Source organism: Anolis sagrei, chromosome 10 (assembly GCF_037176765.1).
Source record: "Anolis sagrei isolate rAnoSag1 chromosome 10, rAnoSag1.mat, whole genome shotgun sequence".
Classification (NCBI taxonomy): domain Eukaryota; kingdom Metazoa; phylum Chordata; class Lepidosauria; order Squamata; family Dactyloidae; genus Anolis; species Anolis sagrei.
The window spans coordinates 4,698,759-4,713,609 of record NC_090030.1 but is presented as its reverse complement, the minus strand read 5'-3'; the positions used below and the strand labels follow the sequence as shown (position 1 = coordinate 4,713,609).

The 14,851-nt window shown below is 37.1% G+C and overlaps 1 protein-coding gene across 1 annotated transcript in view; it reads right to left on the bottom strand.

The window, feature by feature from the left end:
• The window catches only part of STAG2 (STAG2 cohesin complex component), a 70,763-nt gene that overhangs the window by 30,556 nt on the left and 25,356 nt on the right, over positions 1-14,851 (bottom strand). Inside the window, exons 4-17 of the mRNA XM_060756397.2 lie at positions 13,107-13,268; positions 11,332-11,428; positions 11,133-11,209; positions 9,602-9,806; positions 9,065-9,216; positions 7,812-7,885; positions 7,588-7,711; positions 6,818-6,916; positions 6,637-6,716; positions 5,713-5,820; positions 5,339-5,450; positions 3,337-3,454; positions 2,186-2,289; positions 805-897 (exon numbers count right to left, since the gene is read on the bottom strand). Of these exons, the coding sequence (XP_060612380.2) occupies positions 805-897; positions 2,186-2,289; positions 3,337-3,454; positions 5,339-5,450; positions 5,713-5,820; positions 6,637-6,716; positions 6,818-6,916; positions 7,588-7,711; positions 7,812-7,885; positions 9,065-9,216; positions 9,602-9,806; positions 11,133-11,209; positions 11,332-11,428; positions 13,107-13,268 (1,605 nt within the window). The remainder of the gene's footprint in view (positions 1-804; positions 898-2,185; positions 2,290-3,336; positions 3,455-5,338; positions 5,451-5,712; positions 5,821-6,636; positions 6,717-6,817; positions 6,917-7,587; positions 7,712-7,811; positions 7,886-9,064; positions 9,217-9,601; positions 9,807-11,132; positions 11,210-11,331; positions 11,429-13,106; positions 13,269-14,851) is intronic.

The window sequence follows — 14,851 nt, the reverse complement described above, 5'->3', positions numbered from 1 at the left end:
GGTAAGCTCCCATCTGTCAGCCTCAGCTTCCCATTTGGGGACATGAGAAACCTCACACAGGATGGTAACACATGCGGGGATCCCTGAGCAACGTCCCTGCAAACGGCCAATTCTCTCACACCAGAAGCGACTGGTGTTGCTTCTGAGTTGCTTCTGACACAATTTAATAAAAAGTGGTGTATTGTCTTTAATCAGAATTTTTTAACAAAGTATGGGAAACCTCACAAATGTGTTGTACAGACGAACTTCTCCTTCTCTAAACTTTTAGAAACATTCAATACAAAAATATATTTCAATCCTAGACCAGCGCATGAGTAAAATATAATTTTAATAAATTTTAAGAATAACACTATGCAAAATGGTTTTTGATCCTGGATTATCAATGTCATTTTCTAATTAGTTCCATAATAAAAACACGGAAAAAGTTTATTAAACTGCCAAAGCTTTGCTTTTCCAGGAGGGACAACTTGCAGCACATTTTGGTCCAGTTTTTCAATGAATATCTGCAAGAGTCTCAACCCATTCAACCTACTTTGTGGCAGCCACAAAGTTTCTGTAGTAGAACAACTACCTTCAAAGTAAAGGCTGCACAATTAAACAGGAAATGACACTTTCAAACCAGGAACAGAAACATTTTCCACATTTCCCTACATAGTGTAATTGGTCAGGATTATAGCTCAGTGGGACATTGTTTGGAAATCTCTGGATTACTAACAGCATGTACAACAATGTCAGTTATTAAGTGAGACTAATCAATGTCTAGATGTATTGTAAGGCATAATTAACAATACAAATCATGCTCACTTTTGCTAATAGCTGAGGGAGTGCAACAGCAAAAAGTTCTGTGATCCTTGTTCTGTCATCCAGTTGTGCTTTCTTCTCCTTTGCTGTGAGCACCTAGATCACGAGAGCAGAAAGGTCGTCCTAATCACAACTGGGATTTACATTTATTTACCAAAACGTGTTTTAGCAAACAAAACAACTGCAACATTCAAAGAGGTAAATAGAGTTAACGTTTAAAAACACTCTCAAAATTTAGCAACGGGGTGAATAAGAACCATGTTTCTAACAGGTATCAGACATACTACTAATCTGTATATGTTCTTAATAAACAAAAACACCGCTTGCATAGAATGCTACAATTGGACCTCATGGGCCATCCAGTCCAACCCCATTCTGCCAAGAAGCAAGGAAATCACATTCAAAGCCCCCCCGACAGATGGCCATTCAGCCTCCAAAGAAGGAGCCTCCACCACACTCCAAGGCAGAGTTCCACTGCTGAACAGCTCTCCTCGCAGTGCAGAAGTTCTTCCTAATGTTCAGGTGGAATCTCCTTTCCTGTAGTTTAGAGCCGTTATTCTGCACCCTAGTCTCCAAGGCAGCGGAAAGCAAGCCTGGTAAAAATAGCAACTTTTCATCCTGGAAAGCAAGCCTGGTAAAAATAGCAACTTTTCATCCCATCCTATAAATCATGAGTCCTCAAACTAAGGCCCTCCAAGGTCATTTACCTGGCCCTCGCTCAGAATCAACCTAAGTCTGAAACTACTTGAAAGAATGCAACAACAACAGCAGCAATCCTATCTCATCTAGCCAAAAGCAGGCCCACACTTCCCATTGAAATACTAATAAGTTTATATTTGTTAAAATTGTTCTTCATTTTAATTACTGTATTGTTTTAAAGTGTTTTTTGCACTACAAATAATATATGTACAGCCTCCGTAGGAATTCATGTTATTTTCAAATTATAATCCGGCCCTCCAACAGTTTGAGGGACAATGACCTGGCCCTCTGTTTAAAGTTTGAGGACCCCTGCTATAAATGATTGTGAATCTCATCCAAATTAAAATTGCCACATGTCTTACATTTACTTCTGATTTAACACTATAATATTAGGGATATATTAATTTGAATGGTGCAACTTAATCATATGTGGGTGTTCACCACAACCAGAAAGCTTCAATAAAATTATGACCAGAAGAAAAAGTATTATCTCTAATACAAACATTTCCATGCTACTCAAGGAAGGAAGGAAGGAAGGAAGGAAGGAAGGAAGGAAGGAAGGAAGGAAGGAGGGAGGGAGGGAGGGAGGGAGGGAGGGAGGGAGGGAGGGAGGGAGGGAGGGAGGGAAGGAAGGAAGGAAGGAAGGAAGGAAGGAAGGAAGGAAGGAAGGAAGGAAGGGACATACCCGTTTTCCTGTGCCTCTTCCTACTGGGGGATGACATTCAGCTGCTTGTCTAATTGTACAGAGCATTATTTCAATTAGTGCACTTTCCTGTTTGTCTGTCAAAGCTGCAATTATTAGGGAGAAAAGAAAATATTTCAATGCATGTCCCTAACATAACAGCATATGTATTTACAAAAACTCAAAACATAACCCTAATTTTCACACTATGGCATGCAGTTTCCAAGACTTTTAGAGCTGCTGCCAGCTCATCTGTTGCCATCAATTCCTAATATTTGATCAGGAAATATTTTTCCATATTCAAGATTATGTGTCGTCAAAGGCTTTCATGGCCAGAATCACTGGGTTGTTGTAGGTTTTTCAGACTATATGGCATTCTCTCCATATATGGCATACTTTCTATTCCAGAAGCACTCTCTCCTGACATTTCACCTGCATCTACGGCAGGCATCCTCAGATGTTGTGAGGACCTCACAACCTCTGAGGGTGCCTGCCGTAGATGCAGGCGAAACGTCAGTAGAGAATGCTTCTGGAACATGGCCATAAAGCCCGAAAAACCTACAACAACCAAATTTAAGGCTATGTTTACATTAAAAATTGAGAAAATGATACACTGAGAGTTCTTCTTCACAAATGGGGAGATTATATTTTGGCAGCAAAACCAAAGAAGTGTCTATTTGATTCAAACTATCCATTTTCATGAATATAATTTCATACGCTTTAGAAAAATGTTGCAAAATGTCTCTGTTTGGTTAAAAAGGAGGAAAGGGTGTTCACATTATTTATACTATGTGCATAGAAGGAAAGCAAGAGGCAGCCTCCCAAATGTTCTGCAGCTCTATGGACATTCTTCTCTTTTTAGAAGATGAGCTACTAAGAGGAAAAAAAATCACAGTGCGACCCTTTCATTGCTCTACTGTCAAAACAGCAAAGCCCTGAATGTGCAGTTTGGTCCCAATCTTGAGACAATTACAAGAAATCCAATATTCTTGGGCTACAACCTAAGCTTACTCCATAGATCAGGACTACTTCTTGATATTATAGAACGACAACCATCACCAACAGCTATGATGACACTGATCTTTTTCACTTTCATAAGAAAAGTCCACATCTACAGCGGGGAATGTGTTTCAAAAAACACAACGAAATCTTACGTTCTTCTCCATTGAGTGGCTCCTCCAACAGAAGACTATTCATACATTCCCAGTCTTTCAAGAGATCAGTTGCACAATCCCACATGCTGTCAACCAAGTACGCTGCATGCTCGTGTAACTAAAAAAGATGGAGATGTGTTTTACATTTTGTCAAGAGCGTTAATATGCACAAAGCCCTTAAGCACCAAAAAAGCCCAAGTGCTGTTCAACCTGCAACAGGACAAACAGTCCTGGTGCCTATGGTTTGTAATTTTAAATTAGGAAAAATGCTGGGAACGAAATGATGGGCAATAGCCAAGAAACTGTTTCATGTTACTCAAATATATAACGAAGACTCAAAACTTTGAAAGTTACCATATATATTCAAGTATAAACGAAGTTTTTCAGCCCATTTTTTAGGCTGGAAAAACTCTCCACGGCTTATACTTGAGTCAAAGTTATTTATCATTTTACTCTGCTATTATTATTTTTATTACATTTATTACTTTGCTCTATTTATTATTATTATTATTACATTTACATTATTTTACTCCATTATTATTTTATTACATTCACATTATTTTACTCCATTATTATTTTGTTACATTTATATTCTCTATTTATTATTAATATTATTAAATTTACTTTATTTTACTCTATTATTATTTTTACATTTATTATTTTACTCTATTATAACATTTATTATTTCACTCTATTTATTAGTTATTACATTTATTATTTTACTCACTTTATTATTGCTCCTATTAAATTTATTTTTTACTCTTATTATTATTATGTTTATTATTTTTCTTTATTATTGTTGTTACATGTATTATTTTACTCTATTTATTATTTTTACATTTATTTAACTCTATTATTACATTTATTCTTTTATTCTATTATTGTTATTACATTTATTATTTTACTCCCTTTATTATTGTTCCTATTACATTTATTTTTTACCCTATTTATTATTACGTTTATTATTTTTCTTTATTATTGTTGTTACATGTATTATTTTACTCTATTTATTATGTTTACATTTAACTCTATTATTACATTTATTATTTTACTCTATTTATTATTGTTATTACATTTAATATTTTACTCCCTTTATTACTGTTCTTATCACATTTATTATTTTACACCCTTTATTATTATCACATTTATTATTTTACTTTATTTATTTATTATTATTATTACTGCATTTATTATTTCTCTCTATTTATTATTACATTATTTTACCCTATTATTACATTTATTATTTTTCTCTATTTATTATTACTACATTTAATTTTATTCTATTATTATTGTTATTACATTTTCATTATTTTACTCTATTATTGTTGGAAGGATACGTAAGCACATTTACACTGAAGAAGGTTAGAATAATTGTTTAATCGGAGAGTCTTATCTTAAGCTACAGTTTAATGTAAATATTCAAAAACATTTAACCTACTGATGACTCAATGTAATTTTATTGGTATCTATTTTTATTTTGAAATTGACCACTAGCTGCTATATTTCCCACCCTCGGCTTATACTCGAGTCAGTAAGTTTTCCCAGGTTTTTTTGTGTGGCAAAATTAAGTTCCTCGGCTTATATTCGGGTCGGCTTATACTTGAGTTTATAGGTATATCTAAGCATTCTGTTTTGTGAATGTATTTAAACTGGAACAGCATTTGTTTGAAAATTCTTAAAGCATCAAATTTGTCAAAGATGCCCAAGTAGGGAACTCAATTCCCCCAAAACAGGGAATGGCTGCTTTAATAACCAATGTATACAGTAAACAATTGTTAAGGAATATATCACACAGATACATTGAATATATCACACAGATACTTCGAGTCTATCACACAGATACTTCTATCTGTCACATTAAATTACTATCACACAGATACTTCTACATTACTAGGTCTTGGAGGCCATTCTTCCTAAGCTGAGAACAAGTGAAAAGAGAAAGAACCGCAAAAATCATTCCCTTAACTATCTCGATAAAAGAGACAAAGATATTCAAGCTTACCTCGCTTTCCAAAAAGAAAAAAACTAGCGTCTTGACAAGGTTAGCATTTGGACTTTGCCTTCCTCTTCTTTTGAGGATTCCCTCTTCTTCGGGCTCTCTTCGACTGAAAAGCCTTGCAAACAAGGGGAAAAAATAGCAACTTTATTTCCTATTAAGGCCTCAATTTTTATGTGTGCACTTTTGCCCATGTTTAGATCAAACTTGCTAAGGGAAAGTTTTAAAAAAGCAATGGGAGAGGCTTATACTGGAAATTGCTGATTTCACTGGAAATTGCTGATTTCACTTGGGTTTACTGACAAGAATGTCAGTAAACCCAATACAGCATGCTTCTGAACCCAGTGCCGATATAAAGGAATGCAAATGCTTCTCCTTACTTTTTATAAAGGAATTCCCCTGCAGCGACAGCCACTGGCCGATGAGCTGAGTACACCAGATGATAGACATTTTCACAGTCTTCTGCAGTCAGTACTTCTTCACTACTCCTGGAAATGCAAACGGATGAAAATGCAATCAGAATACTAAGGAAGAAAGGAGGGTTTTCGAGATATCCTTTTTAAAAAATATATCAATGAACTACATTTTTAAAAGGTGATAGTTGCGTTAAGGTCTTAAAGATCATGTGTGTGCATACTTGCAAATAAATGCACACCTTCAAGTTGCTTAGTTTGGAAGCTGTTGCTAATAGAAAACACAAGGCTGGATTGTTGAGTGGAACACCACACAGAAAGCATACCAAAATACTCTTAAAGGAAGTTTGTGTGTGTTTGTGTGTGTCAGGAGCGACTTGAGAAACTGCAAATCGCTTCTGGTGTGAGAGGATTGTCCATCTGCAGAGACATTGCTCATGGAATGCCCATGGGAATTCGAGACAAGAATAAACCAGGGCCAGCTAACACCTCCCAACAAAGAATTCCCCCAGAGAGAAAGCAGCCAGTCTTTGAAGCTGCAAGTGCAAAACATCTGGAGGGCCAAAGTTTGCCCATGCGTTATCTAGAGCAAACTTGCCCAGAATAACAAACTTAAGTACTGATGGAGTTTTTCAGGGTTAACGTGGCATGATGTGAGTTGTAGTTCACCCACAACTTTATGCATTTTGTACAATTTAAAAAAACAGATTTTTTTCAAATTACCTGGGCATTGCCAGGTTCCCAAGCTAGTTTATTTAATACAAACATTTAATACTTTTCATGATGCTGAAAAGCAGCATCACACAAAAAAGGCGCGCTGTCATTACATTTGGAAATGGACAACACGTACAAGTTAATTGCATGCATTTCGTTTACATCTGAAAAACTTACTGTAAAACAAGAGTAAGTAGTTTTATTGCTTGTACTGCAACATCGTATTCTTTGTCAAGAGTCATAGATACAATTCTATCCTGTTGGGAGAGGAAAAAAGCAATTTAAAAAAATGGAAAATGTTACAAATGGAAAGTTGAAAAATGGCAATCAAGGTCTTTGCCAGGAAACAAAGGCTCACCTTGAACCGACTGGTGAAGAGTTCCAATTTGGAATTAAGCTCTTTATTATAATAAAGTCCTTGCAAAGCTGTCAGACATTTCAGTCTTACCTCTCCTTGCTAAAAAAAAAGGAAAAGAAAACAAAGAATATTTAATACACATAGAACTAATTTTTCAGCCTAACATATGACATTAAACTGAGCATCTCACATTATGTTTTTCACAATTCTACCCCATTTTTCTACAAAATAGATGTAGTTATCCCCCAAACGGGTACAATGATTCACACACACAAAATGAAAAATTGTGGGGAATCTGAAGAACTGGTTTGAAAAATAAAAGAAAGGCTTTCATGACCAGAATCACTGGGTTGCTGTGAGTTTTACGGGCTGTATGGTCATGTTCCAGAAGCATTCTCTCCTGACGTTTCATCCACATCTGTGGCAGGCATCCTCAGAGGTTGTGAGGTCTGTTGGAAACTAGGCAAGTGGGTTTATATATCTGTGGAATAATGTCCACGGTGGCAGAAAGAATTCTTGTCTGCTTTAGGCAAGTGTGAATGTTGTAATCGACCACCTTGATTAGCACTGAATGGCCTTGCAGCTTCAAAGCCTGGCTGGTTGCTGCCTGGGGAATCCTTTGTTGGAAGGTGTTAGCTGGCCCTAATTTATTTTTTGTCTGGAATTCCCCTGCCATACAACCCGGAAAACTCACAGGAACTCAAAGTATATATAGTTTAATTAGTCTCACTCTTTGCTCTGTTAGTAAATTTGCATACTCTTGACCTCACCTTATCATGCATTGTCCATCCCACATATTTTAAATAGCTGTCATTGAGAAAGGCATCACTATACATTTTCATCCAAATCCCAATTTCTTCAATACATATTGCCCTTATTTCCGCTATTGCATCCCTGGAATGAGAGAAATATAAAGAAAAGCAGAAGCAGATTAAGAAAACGTAGGTATGCATCAAGCGAAGCTCTGACCGTTGCACTGGCCGATTGTACTTACCGATATCTATGTACAAATACGCCTTTAAAAATTGCATTCATCATGTTTTCGATTTCATCCTGATTTTCTTGAAGCTGAAAACCACAAGAAGACGAAGAAATAGGTCAATAAAATAAAGGCAGCACAATTCTCAAAGAGTTTTTCAAGAAAGGTTAGACGATGGGTTACATTCATCCAAATCCTCTTAAGCTAAATGAAACAATTCATAAACTTTTGGGAAAGGGATGATCTTTGAGATCATAGCCTTTTGGAAAACCAGAATCTCCACAGCCTTTTGGAAGCGTGACCTTGTAGAGATTAATTGAGTTGCCGCCTTGAGTTGCCGATATGGCTGAGAAAGGCAGTATACAAATACAGTAAATAAATAAATAAATAAATAAATAAATTGGCATTCATACCATTTGGAATGATCATAACCTTTTTGTAAAGTATGATCTTCCTGAGAAGAGCCAAAAACTCATTTAAGTGAATGTTCTCTTTAGCAGTATATATCCAGTAGTATTCACGCAAGGCAAATTGGGTTCCTCAGTTGTTAGACTGATAAACCTGGTTATCTCTTTGAACGGTTAGGAAAAAAGATTATGCCAATGCACAAAAATATATAGCAGATCTTCAGAAGTGTTTTTTCAGTTGCCCAAAAACATCTAGTCTAACATAAAATATATTTGGTTTTAAAACATGCTCTCAAGAGACAAAAATAAGTAGTCTTCGTTACAATAAACATTGTTTGTTTACTTACAAACTTCATGTATTCAGCATAAAGGTACACTGCTTATCATTTGAAGGTTTAAACAGTAAGGTCTCTAAGGCCTTCTGTTGCCGTCTCTTCTCTGTCTTATGTCTAATGCATACTCTCTTAATGCAAATGGAGCACAACCTAAACACAACTGACTATACAATACAGACTTCTAAATATGGAGTCTCAGTCTGAATAGTCCCAGATCTGGTCACATGGTCTGCAGCCCTCTCACAACCTCAAACAACATAGAGTTAAGGAAAAATTGCATAAATCACATATATAACAAATAACTAATATAGGAGGTTTGTAGGAGGTTGCTATTTCCAACATAGACAAGCAGATTAGAGACAGAGCCACAGAAGGCATTTCTTTGCACCCGTCAAGGAAATATGCATACAGGTAAAGCTCCCATGTACTTTTATTCATGCTACAGAAGCTTTTGCAAAACTACTTTTTAACAAACAGGACTCCCCTAATTCCCTCTTATGTGTAATTCAATAGCCAAGATGCTCACCTCTTTCCGTTTCTGTAGCAAAAGCTCCAACCTATCATTAGCCCGTTTTCCAATTATTTTATTTCGTTCTGCTTCGTACTGCCTTTGTGTATTATCCATATTAATGCTTAGATTCAATGCCACATTTACTAATGCAGTCATCAGCTTCATTGCTAGAAGGACAAGGAAGAAGGAAGAGATGGAATTATATTTGGTGACCAAAATCATGAAGAAACCAATATCCTAAATCTCCTGAATATTGATTTTTTTTTTGTTCTTTTCTTTCTTTTTTATTTTTTCCTGGTGCCTTTTTGGCACTGGAGAAGCATGAACTCCTATTTTAACACAAAACAATGGTCTCCAGGAAAATAAAATGTCATGGTGGGATTTCAGATCAAGCAAAGCACCTAGTGTGCCCACACTTTCGTCTGCCCACAGCAACACTCATATCGGCCTTTCAAACATAATCCAAATTCAGTAATATTTGGAAAACACAATAACGTTTAAGACTAATTTCATGTTAAATGAAACCACAACCACAGAATGACCAAGACATACCTGCCAGTGTACTAGTATGTCGAAATGCCCTGACTTGAGAATCGGATAATCCTGTAAGTAGCGAAATGACGGTGTCCATCATATATTCATCGTAGATGATGCTGTACTGACACTGCCGGACCAAGACCCCAATGAACTCACAAAAACTCGACTTAAACTTCTTCCACTGGGGACCAGCCATGGTAAGTGGGTAATCCCCACTATCCTAAAACACAGAATATGTACATTGTGAGTGAAGTTACAATTCTTCTATATTACTTTGCTCCTGCCTGGGGCCATGTGAAACCTTTTCCCCAAGACACTGTTAAACTGCAAGATTGTGCAGAATGCTGGGAGTTGTAATCTATTAAAATCTGAAGGCCTCACCACTTCTTTAAGTCTGCAGCTAGACTACTACTTTTAGCCAGGGAAAGCTAAATTGATTGTAGGTTAAAGGTAAGATAAAGTTTGTCCCCTGACATTAAGTCCAGTCGTGTCCAACTCTTGGGGTTGGTGCTCATCTCCATTTCTAAGCTGAAGAGCCAAGGTTGTCCGTAGACACCTCTAAGGTCATGTGGCCAGCATGACTGCATGGAGCACCATTACTACTCACTTCCTGCCGGATCTACTCACATTTGCATGTTTTCGAACTGCTAGGTTGGCAGAAGCTGGGGCTGACAGTGGAAGCTTACGCCGCTCCCCGGATTCGAACCTGCGACCTTTCGGTCAACAAGTTTAGCAGCTCAGTGCTTTAACCCACTGCGCCACCGGAGACTCCAAATTTATTGTATGGATCTTTTAATTAGCGACTATTGTTATATTTTATTGATTCTATTGCTGTTTTTAATTTTATGTTTAGTTTTAAAAGTGTTATTGGTTTTAATGTTGTAATATTGTATTTTATATGTTGTATGGCACCACTGTGTGATCTGTAAACCGCCCCGAGTCCCTATGGGAGATGGTGGCAGGGTATAAATAAAAGTTTATTAGTATTTAACAGATAAAAAGTAAAGGTAAAGGTTTCCCCTTGACATTAAGTCTAGTCGTGTCCTGACTCTGGGGGGGTTGGTGCTCATCTCCATTTGCAAGCAGGGGAGCTGGCATTGTCCATAGACACCTCCAAGGTCATGTGGCTGGCAAGACTGCATGGAGCACTGGTACCTTCCCAGCAAAGTGGTACCTATTGATCCACTCAAATTTGCATGTTTTTGAACTGCTAGGTTGGCAGAAGCTGGGGCTAACAGCAGGAGCTCACCCCACTCCCCTGATTTGAATCACCAGTTAGCAAGTTCAGCAGCTCAGCGGTTTAAACTGCTGAACCACCAGGGGCTCAATTTAACACATAGGAAATCTAGTATAATGCCAAGTTTTTAACTTTGTGCTTTTAAATACTGTATCATCAATTTCCTTCTAACACAATAAATAAATACTCCCCAAAGTGTATATCACAGTTGAAACATATAATCACATTTATATTAAACACCAATATAAGTCACAAAACAATATATGTCACAAATAACTTCTGTTTTAAAAAGTATCTGAGCAGTTTTACCTCATCAAATTCTTCAGTCATTTTTCGAATTATTTCAGAATTTTGCATATGCCGAAACATCTCTGCTGTTACAACCCCTACAAGTTAAGAGAGAGCTGAAATCAGTAACTTAAGACTTGTCTTTTTTGGGGGGGGGGGGGGGGGAGTTAGATGCCCAAAGAATCCCAAAGGAAGTAGCAGTTCCAAAATGCAACCTTACCTTTGCATCCTGAACATTGGATAAAAAAGTTGATGAGATCAAGAAGTGCTATATCCCTGTCATGTTTGTAGGATTCTATCCAGTCATCCACCACAGACTAGGGGGGGAAAGAAGCCATTATTAGTAACAAGAACATCCACCTCAAACATTTCGTACATATCTTTAAAACAATTTACTCCAAGTTGCAAAAAGTGAGTCAGAAGGGGAAAAGTAGTCTTATTTCACTGTTTAAGTTTTACAGCAAGGTCTATAAGGTTGATTTACTTTAAGAAAATTACCCATAGTTTAGGATTCAGAGATGCCGATACAGTGGAAGATTCTATCCTAGTTATATTTCACCTGGTCATTCTCGGCATTATTTTAAAATTTTAAGTATTACATTTGGCCCAGCCATAGGTTTTTAAACATTGTTGTGTTATTGTTAATGTTTACTTCTATTTTTTGTTTATGAGTTTTATTTTATTGTTTTGTATTAGTGGTGGAGGCTCCTTCTTTGGAAGCTTTTAAGCAGAGGCTGGATGGCCATTTGTCAGGGGTGATTTGAATGCAATATTCCTGCTTCTTGGCAGGGGGTTGGACTGGATGGCCCTTGAGGTCTCTTCCAACTCTTTGATTCTATGATTCTATGATTCTATGATTACTGTTGTTATTGTTTTTACTGATGTATTGTGGGCTTGGCCTCATGTAAGCCACACTGAGACCCTTGGGGAGATGGTAGCAGGGTGGAAATAAAGATTATTATTATTATTATTATTATTATTAAGATGAGAATCTCTCACCAAAATTGAAGAGGGCCCACACAGCATTTATTGCAGATCATTCTTTTACGATAACACAGACCTTTAAAATTCTACAGCCAGAATAGTCTTAAAAGTAACTTTTCCAAAGTCCAATTAAAGCACAGTTTGGCATTCCAAACAATATGTTATGTTAACTTGTCAAAGTACTGTATTCTATCCAGACATGTAAAGAATATTATTTGTGTTGTCGAAGGCTTTCATGGCTGGAATCACTGGGTTGCTATAAGGTTTTCGGGCTGTATGGCCATGTTCCAGTAGCAGTCCATAGCTTTTCCAATCTCTCTCTGCTACTAGTACATGGCCATAGAGCCAAAAAAACTCACAGCAACCCATATTTAGTAAGTTGCTGTGCTGTACGGAAATGTTCCACAAGCATTCTCTCCTGACATTTCATCCACATATATAGCAGGCATCCTCACAAACTGCCAACCATAGATGTGGGCGAAACATCAGGAGACAATGTTTCTGGAACATGGCCACAGAGCCCGGAAAACTCACTGCAACTCAATTCACAGCCTTCGACAACACAACCCATATTTATTTTATAAACTGCCAGCCATAGATGTGGGCGAAACGTCAGGAGAGAATGGTTCTGGAACATGGCCACAGAGCCCGAAAAACTCTGAGCAACCCATATTTAGTCAGTTGCTGTGCTGTACGGTCATGTTCCAGAAGCATTCTCTCCTGACCTTTCATCCACATCTATGGCAGGCATCCTCACAAACTGCCAACCATAAATGTGGGCGAAACATCAGGAGAGAATGCTTCTGGAACAAGGACGTAAAGCCCGGAAAACTCACTGCAACCCAATTCACAGCCTTCGACAACACAACCCATATTTATTTTATAAATTTAGCAATCAGTAATATCCTTAAGGTAGACAGTGTTTGGACCATTTCAGTTTTATAGACACTATCTTTGACTCTGCTGATTTCAGATCTTTCAACACTCAATTTTAAGACCTATAAAACTTACCTGCATAGCACTCTTGCCCATTTTAACAACTTCAAAGAGCATCATGTTTTCCACACCATTCTGCTGGTGATGCCCATTCATTCGATTTGGACCACCGGGCTTCCCTCCTCCGTTTCCAACTTTCCCCTTCTCTCCTGCAGGCTTCTTCCCCTTCTTACAAGTCTATACAAAAATCAAGAGCCAATATTTTTGTTAGCACAATATCACACATTAAATTGTACCAAGGCCTGAAGTATTCTGATTAATTTAAACATTAGACATGCCAAAAAGATTTTGGCAATATGGTTTCCCTGGATTTTTCCAGTTCTTTTTAGGGCTTTTTCATACTACACTATTATAGCATGCAGATTCCACTTTAAGTGACATGGTTCCATGGTACAGAATTGTGGTATTTGTAGTTTTGTGAGTAATTCAGAATTCACAAGGATTCCACAGAATGCAGCCAGGACAGTTCAAGTGGAAACCAGCCATACCTCTATAGTCTGAAAGGACCGTTGTGATTAATTATGGCAAAGTTTTATTAATTAATTAATCTATATATATAAAAATGCTCTGTGCATAATGAGTACCTTAAAAACAAAAGAACCAATGAATGAAATCACACCAAATTTGGAAACAAAATGTCTCATAACACAAGGAGTGGCCATCACTCAAAAAATTATGATTTTGTCATTTGGGAGTTGTAGTTGGTGGGATTTATAGTTCACCTACAATCAAAGAGCATTCTGAACTCCATCAACGATGGAATTGAACCAAACTTGGCACACAGAATTCCCATGACCAACAGAAAATATTGGAAGGGTTTGGTGGACATTGACCTTGAATTTGGGAGTTGTAGTTCACCTACATCTAGAGAGCACTGTGGACTCAAACAATGATGGATCTGGGCCAAACTTGGCACAAGCACTCAATACACCCAAATATGAACACAGATGGGAGTTTGGGGGAAATAGAACTCGACATTTGTGAGTTGTAGTCACTGGGATTCACAGTTCACCTACAATCAAAGAGCATTCTGAACCACACGAACAACCCCATGACCAACAGAAAATACTTAAGGCCATCCAATCCAACTCCCGTCATCAGGGCAAGAAAACATAATCAAAGTCCTCCTGACAAAGAGCCATCCAGCCATAGATATAGATAGATAGATAGATAGATAGATAGATAGATAGATAGATAGATATGATTCACACACAGAGAGATATAGTATCATAGATTTGAAAGGGACCCTTAAAGAAGAACAATGATATGTTGTATGTTCCAGGGTGGGCAAACCAGTCACTCTCCACATCAACACTGACAAAGAAACAGCAAGAAATACAGTTTACCCACAAGTATAAAAAATTACATATATTAGAAACCAACACTTTCTCATTACTTTATTTTCCAGATCAACAGACTGGGCCACAGCAACGCCTGGCAGGGGACAGCTAGTACAATAATAACAACAACAGCAACTTTATTTATAGACTGCCCTCTCTCTTTGAGGGGACTTAGGGCGGTTTACAATACAGAAAGGCAAACATTCAATGCCCAAATGCAAAACAAAATCAAACAATTAAAATAATGCAATATAATAAACATAATAATGACCGTGAACTTATTGTATAAAAATTGACTTCAACATGAAAAACAAGATACAAATAATCACATAGAAGCAGGTTATGCTAATCACATAGTCAACATTAAAACATCTCAAATGATAAAAATAATTAAAATAAATGGAAATTGGCTGATTATAG